Source organism: Paramormyrops kingsleyae, chromosome 9, assembly GCF_048594095.1.
Source record: "Paramormyrops kingsleyae isolate MSU_618 chromosome 9, PKINGS_0.4, whole genome shotgun sequence".
Taxonomy (NCBI): Eukaryota; Metazoa; Chordata; class Actinopteri; order Osteoglossiformes; family Mormyridae; genus Paramormyrops; species Paramormyrops kingsleyae.
In genome coordinates this window covers 14,100,577-14,107,871 of record NC_132805.1, presented here as the reverse complement: position 1 = coordinate 14,107,871, position 7,295 = coordinate 14,100,577, and the positions used below count along the sequence as shown (strand labels likewise).

Below are 7,295 nucleotides of genomic sequence, written 5' to 3'. Positions count from 1 at the left end.
GCATGCATGCTCCTCTAACTCAACCTTGCTGTGCATGATGTCCATTCTTAAGATTATCATGATTGGCTGGAATTGTTTATGTAATGCGATAGCATACTTCAGCCTATCAAACTGTCACTTAGGAACAGTGCTTATCAAAGTTTCATTTTCTTAAGGTTTTTTGACGTTTCATATAACGTTAAGTCAGTTGTCATTTATATAGTCCAGCCCTATGCTGTCTAAATTTCGGCCTTGGGTTCATGTCTGAACGAATTGAACTGCGTTTCCCTTCCACTGTTCCACGGCCCATTGGTTGAGAAATCCTACTCTAGACAACCTACAAAAAAAATTTAAAATCGCAAAAACCTTGACATCAGTAGCAGGCAATATGATTTTACCTTCGCAATCCCTGGAAGACCCAAACATTCTTTTTAGATGACAGACGCACTTGGTTTCCAACCACATTTTTATTGAGCATTACACTTAACATTTATAGCTTAATTACAGAATAAACTTTGTTCATAACAGACCAAAAAAAAACAACAAAAAACCTAACAGATGGAGGGAAACCTGGGAGTGAGCGAAGGTAGGCGTTACCATTGCCGCTGCTGTTACGCTTTGAGAATGGACCACACAGAGCCCCTTCTTATGGACCAAGAGCTTGTCATTAATATCATCCAATGGAAATGGCCAGTTTAATTACTCTGAGCACTAACTCTTCAGGTGCACAGCTATCCACCTCCTGTGAGGAGATTAGCCTGAAAGATTCCTACTTACGCACAGTTATATAATGTACACATATAACATTTCTAAGTTTAGGCTCAGATGTAATAAACATTTAGCTCAATGAAAGATTGGGTATTTTGGGGGGGGGTGTACGAGCCAAAACAGCCGCAATGACTCGGGGAGAAAATAACATGGAGGTTTTATGCAGTTCCTCTCTTACGGGTCAGGTCTCCTAAACAACTCCTGTGCCAACAACATTCCCCCTTGCTCCCCACCCACCTCCCTCTCCATCTCCTCTTCCTCCTCCTCCTCTCCCTACAGTTTCCAGGGGGGCTGGAACTCGGAGCACGGCAGGGGAGTGCAGTGTGTCGATTCGAAATTGCGCATGTATTTCCGGGCCTGAGAGAAGGGAAGTACCGCGCTTAGGCTCCGCCTTTCACACCAAATGCACACGTGACGGGAGTCTGCACTCACCAGGAAGAGAGCCAGCTGCCGTCTGCCTTCCGGGGCCATCTCATCTCCTGGGGAGGACAAAAACGGGGGGGTTAATCGGCAGCTGGGGCCTGGCTGCAGCCGGCAGCAGAGCGGCAGACGGGGGTCTCACCCACGCTCCAGGGAAAAGGGGTCTCCCTGTCCGTCTGGTAGGACTGCAGTACAGACACACACCAGTCATCGTCCACCTCGTTACGGCTGTACACTGTGGCTGGGGGAGGGCAGATGGCGTGTCAGTCCTAAACACACTGAATCACCCCTCCCTGACCAATACATAACACTGATAATCAACACATGTGACACTATAAATATCCCCGACCCTCCTCCAGGGGGCTTCCAGCTGCTAGCCATTGCCTCACGGCCTTCACACCCTCCTCCGTCATGACCTTGGGGTACCTGGGGGGAGAAGACAGGGTCACACACGGCTCAGTGTTCCCCCTGCAGGAAGGATGACGGGGGGGGTCGTACCGAAATTGGAGCAGTCTGAGCAGCAGGTCGTTGCCTCTGTTAGACATGATGTCTTCCGGGCCCCTATAAGGTCATGACAGCATTTTTATTGACCCATGTGTTCAATATCAATGTCATGTGATGGATGAAAGGGAGTCAGACAGTCACATGACTCACGTAGTGGTGATGATCTCATCTTTGGTTCTCCTTATCAGTAATACCGGGCCCTGGTACCTTAAGCATGGACGGAGAGGACAGCAGGTTATACGTGTGGCAGGACAGTCTGTTGTGGGTTGACGCCATATTGTGGCAGGCACTCACCTGCAAATCTGCTCTGCATTGTTGAGGTTCATGTACTGCCTGACTGTGTGTGTCACCAGCGGCCCTGGGAGAGAAGGGCCATCCCTGAGTTAGTGTCACCCCCTATCTGAAGGGACCTGAACTACAACTCCAAACAGGGTAACAGTACAGACTCTATCCTAATCCTAAACTTTAAAGCAAATGACAAACAGGAGGTTTTGTAAAAGCACTGTGAGCAGGACTGCAATGTAGTTAATCATCTGTCAGATTAACCCACTCCCTTTGGTCTGTAACCAGTTATCATTAAGTTAAACCAATCAGCATTTTTCAGCCTCACTTGTACCATCAATACTTACAGGAACTAGGCTATATATTAGCTCCACTTTCCAGAACAATCCCAGAACCAGAGCTGGCCCCCCCAGACTCACTCCAACTGTCAGGCATGACCTTCAGCGCCAGGGGAAGCAGGTCGTCGAAGGAGGCGTCCAGGACAAGGGCCCTGATCTCCGGATAGGACATGGCGGCCCAGCTGGCTGGGAGAGCAGAGCAGAGCGGGAGGGAGGTCAGGAGCCAGGCTCAACAGGGACCCTCAGCCCATATAGTGCCATAGTTACCGGTGAATCCCCCTATGGACCAGGCGTAGACGATGATGTCAGAGAGCTTAAAGCCCAGCTGGTGAATGGCAAACTGGATGACCACATCCATGGCGTTGGCCTCGTTCTGGGGGAAAGGTACTCCCTGTTGGAGTGAGAGTGAGAAGGAGCAGAGACATAAATCAGGAGAGCATGCCGGCAGTCAGGACAACCAAGGAAGGGAAGTCCTCAGAGGGTAGACAGGCACAGAGAGGAAGTGAGGCCGAGGTCAGCAGCTCAGTCACAATGTGGCGGCCCGCAGAGGTCTATTTGACGTCACTATCTGGGTGTAACGGAACACTCAGGACTGAATTCATGGCAGGGGCCTCAAGGCTCATAAACCGTGCTCTGCCATGTTCTACCACATGTGACACATAATAATGACCCATCCAATCAGACGAGGTCATGGGGAGCCTAGAGCAAATCACAGGCTGCGGAGGCACTCGGCAGGGGACACCCCAGACGGATGAGCTAGTAACAAATAATAATGACTCTACTCTCTACTACTGTGATATGTATTGGAATCACACAGGATATATCTAGTCACTGCGACATTTTGTATCACTAATAAAAAGAATCAGAGAGAGAGACAGAGAGAGTGATAGTGAATCGTCACAGATGGAAAGAGGGGAACAGGACTGGACTGCTGCTTACAGTACTCCCTGCGAAGCCGGGGTGGTTCCAGCCCAGGACGGAATATCCCCCTGCAGATGGAACGCAGAGAAGTATATGTGTGTCCGCTTTAGGGCGCCATGTCTGAGTGCCAGTGCATGTCAGAGCATGTCGGAGCATGTGAGCGGTTCATGAGAACGAGCTCAGAGGTGTGAATGAACAGGCGTGGACACGCTCACCTTCCAGGGGGGTGTTCATGCAGCCCACCTCGTAGAAGCCGGCGTTGCCTTCACAGCAAATCACCTGCCACACACATACACACACACACAGATTAGGCAACAGCCCTACAGTACAAATACTAACACACATGCTGAAAGGTTTACTGTAATAATTGTAATTATAAATAAGCCATTATTAACAGATACAAAGTATGCCAGAGTATGAAACATGGGAGATCTTCTTTCAGGGGATTCCGCCTCTTCCCCCCCTCTCTCACCAGGGTCTTCCCCCTGCTGCCCTGCTCCTTCCTCCGGTCCACAAACATGGTGTCGATCTTGTTGCCGTCACAGGCCAGCAGCTTGTTTCTCTGCCCGTCAAACTATGGCGGAGGAAGAAGGGCAGCTAAGCTCAGTCACAGCCAGCAAAGCAGTGGGAGCCACCTCCCTGACCCTCACCCAGACTGACTGAAATCCACAGGTGCAATCCAGACCAAGATTTTGTTTCAACCAACCAGTTCAGTATAAAGAGTTACAGTCAGAGTACTTGGTTGGCTGAAACAAAATCTTGGTCTGGATTGTTACTTTCTGGACCTGAATTATCCACCTCTGCCGAAATCTTCCAACCACCTATCCCATAACAGGTCATGGTTAGTCTAAACCTGGACAGGATGTCAGTCCATTTCAGGACATAGACACACACACACACACACACACACACACACACACACACACACACACACACACACAAAATTCTATATTATTGGAGTTTCAAGACACCCCCTCTGCCAATGCATGTTCTTGGAAACCGAACTACCCAGATGACACCCACATGCACACAGACACCCACGGCCCTGAACCACCTGGCCACCCAGAAGCCCAAACAGGAAATATGATAAACAGTATATTCAAATAAATCCTGACTGGTCAGCAAACCTACCAGCACATGGTCACTCTGAAGCCAAAATCTAGCAGCAACAGCAACTTCTTCCCATTTATCTAATCTAAACAAACATCTCCAAGTCATTCTGTAGCCAGGGGGGGGGGGATCATTTTACTGTATCGAATCAGAGCTTAAACTGTGACTCGGAATAGCTGCAAAAATGCTTGAGCATGTTGTTGTGGGGGGGGGGGCTCTTCACACAGCAACAGAAAATCCCATTTGTGGCTGCAGGGAGATGAGAAAGTGCTCAGGACCCTCTGGCAGCTGTTTCCACATTTCGGCATGAAAGGGGGCTGGATGAGTGTGTGACATTTCTGACGCTAAAGACACATTCCGGAACTTAATTTGCTGTGCGTTGTCAAGAATAACCCAGATGGGAGGATGACTGAGTCGAGTGTTTAACTGAGAGGCTCTACCACAGTGCATCAGCAGCCTGGCCACGAAGCCATGGTGAGCCAGCACTCACCTCCTCGATGAGCCGGGCCTGGCCCTGCTGTAACATGGGCCTCATGGCCTTCTGCAGCAGGCCCACAGATCCGGGGTACAGCATTCTGCGGCCGAACGAATGGGCAATCAGGTAGCTGGAAAAAAGAAGAAGTAGAGAGAGGGTGATTGGGAACCATGTCTGCAGAACGAGCGAATGACGACAAAGGGGCGGGACAAGAGGGGTGTACCTGACAATGTGACACGGCAACGTGCGGAACGAGGTCAGGATGCTGTCTGTCGACCCTCTGTGCCTGGGCTCCGGTTTCAGCAAGGAAACACCAGCCTTGGTCGCCTTCCTGTTGGTCACAGCAGGGGGGGGTCGTACACTGGAGGGGTATCTGACACGCGTGCGTGCGTGCGCGCGCGCGCACACACACACACACACACACACACACACACACACACACAATGCCCAGACTCACGGGTTGCTGGCTTCTTTCCAGCTGAAGTCCACGGGCCAGTGGCTGAAGTCAAAATCATAGCTTGACAGTTTTTTCTGCAGAAAAATAAATGTGGGTCAGTCCATCACACGAAATGATTACGAGCAGGCCGGACGAGGACCTGGTACTGATGACGGGGCCTCCATTGATGCTACCTTGTTGGCAGGGCTGTAATTCCTCGTGGCCTCATCCAGTATACTGATGAACTGCAGGTACTCTGGGTTACGCCAGCGCCCGAGGCCTGTTCGAGACAACACACACAGGGCCATCTCAGGTAGTAGTGACACGCTGCCTTTTGGGGAGTTTAAAGCACTACCACTTCCCCATACAGTGCTGCAAATCACCCTCACCTCTCAGACACGCTACTCCAAACAGGCACACCAGAATGGTGCCTAGGTACTGTCCAACTGGGACCAGCTTGGTGGTGCACAGGTACCCTGAAGAGCAGAGACTAAGTATCAATACTGGCTATCAAACAACAACTGCAGGTTCACATTCACAGTCTTTAACACCGGTAACAGTTATACTACATTATTAAACAACTGTCCGCAACAAAGAACATGTATATATGTGAAATTAAACATGTATGGAATGTTAAACATGCAATTACACTGAGAGACAAATCCGCACCAGTGACTGTTGTACAGTATGATGTAAACCAATTACATCAGCCATGCCCCTACTTTTACTAATCATACCTTTTCTGTAGAGATAGCACAAAAGCAGGGGAGAACTGTAGTAGGAGAGCGACCATATAGCCGAAGCCTAAGCGGGAACCAAAAAACATATTTTATGCAAACACGCAGTTTAGTCCAAAATGCATATAGGCATTTAATTTATAAGGAAGTGCGAACGACAGGAGAGCGTCAATTTATGTTAAACACAAACCAATATATAACCACAAAATGGCTAAACTAAAATTACAAACCCTCCTTGCAAAACAAACAATACTGCATATTTATTTTCACTTTAAGCACCCAGGGGATACTGAATGGTAAATGTTACTGCACTTTCTTGTGTAGTCTCGTCAAGCTGCAGCATTACTAACCCATCCGAGGATGCTGTCGGTGTGTTTCTCAAGACTCCTGGGCTGGTACGTCCATCCCTGTGGGTGGGAGACGCGGGGAGTTCACAAGACACCGATGAGCAATAGGGCTTCATTAATTATAGAGTAAGCCCGCAGGAATTCGCCTTACTGCGCAAGAATATATTTGAGGGTTCCGCTAACAATCTAATAAGTTTTCGTTTTAAAAAAAGGCCCACAAGTGATCAGGCACATCAGTGCATCTTTCGATCACCTCTGTCATTCAGCATGACGGTTCATTTCACTTTCAATAACACACACTGACACTTCCGCAGTAACAAGCCAGCTACTTAGCCTTGTTTCATAAACAGCACCGTCACATATTTTTTAAAACCCTGGTATTCATTGCCCCTGTGCTCACCCTCCTCCCTGTTCGGGCTTCGAGTCTGTCAGACTCCGGCGAGCGATGAATTCGCTGTAGATGGGGCCCAAAAAGACAACGAAGCCACAGCCAAACAGCCATTCTTCTTGTATGTTCAACTACGGAAGCCCGTTAGGGGAATAAGTTGTCATGGAGGAAAGCGAAGCTTGACCAATCTTCTTTTTCCATATACAATCCTCTTTACATATAATTTTAAAAGAATAGGTCGTCGGTCAGGTTAGTTCTTATCAATAAGATGAAGTTATAATTATAGCTGAATGTTTTTAATTTTATTAAAAGTATCTGCAGGTTTATACACCTTTGGTTTCGGGATTTTATTACTATGTTAATTTAAAAAAGATCTAATTTTAATAAAGAAAACACTTTTTTTATTTTATTTCACAGCTTCATAATTTTAGTCCTGAGAATATTTTTCTGCTGCAGTATGTAGAAGGGCATTATATTGTAGCAATTATATAACCGTTATGTTAACCCATTCAGTCATTTTATTGAATGTTAAAAGACTTAACAATTTAAATCATATGTAGGTATATATTTCATTGTGGTTTAACCCAGAA

The 7,295-nt window shown here is 47.8% G+C and overlaps 1 protein-coding gene across 1 annotated transcript; it reads right to left on the bottom strand.

Moving 5' to 3' along the window:
* Positions 1 to 431: 431 nt before the first annotated feature.
* abhd16a (abhydrolase domain containing 16A, phospholipase) lies at positions 432 to 6,867 on the bottom strand. Its single transcript, XM_023809935.2, has 20 exons — positions 6,718 to 6,867; positions 6,321 to 6,377; positions 5,971 to 6,037; positions 5,623 to 5,709; positions 5,428 to 5,513; positions 5,255 to 5,328; positions 5,021 to 5,128; positions 4,813 to 4,927; positions 3,685 to 3,786; positions 3,428 to 3,491; positions 3,231 to 3,280; positions 2,559 to 2,682; positions 2,373 to 2,477; positions 1,966 to 2,029; positions 1,822 to 1,878; positions 1,666 to 1,728; positions 1,517 to 1,593; positions 1,310 to 1,408; positions 1,180 to 1,226; positions 432 to 1,104 (listed from the first exon to the last, which is right to left on the bottom strand). Exons 1-20 carry the CDS (start codon positions 6,817 to 6,819, stop codon positions 1,021 to 1,023), a joined length of 1,632 nt encoding a protein of 543 aa, XP_023665703.2. The 5' UTR covers positions 6,820 to 6,867; the 3' UTR covers positions 432 to 1,020.
* Positions 6,868 to 7,295: the final 428 nt, after the last annotated feature.

Excerpts from the sequence above, each read along its gene's own strand:
- abhd16a (XM_023809935.2), bottom strand. The coding sequence starts at position 6,819 with ATGGCTGTTTGGCTGTGGCTTCGTTGTCTTTTTGGGCCCCATCTACAG. Across the intron at positions 5,514-5,622 it reads TGGAGTAGCGTGTCTGAGAG|GCCTCGGGCGCTGGCGTAAC; the intron begins GTGAGGGTGATT and ends TGTCTCGAACAG. Across the intron at positions 3,492-3,684 it reads GCAGCAGGGGGAAGACCCTG|GTGATTTGCTGTGAAGGCAA; the intron begins GTGAGAGAGGGG and ends TGTGTGTGGCAG.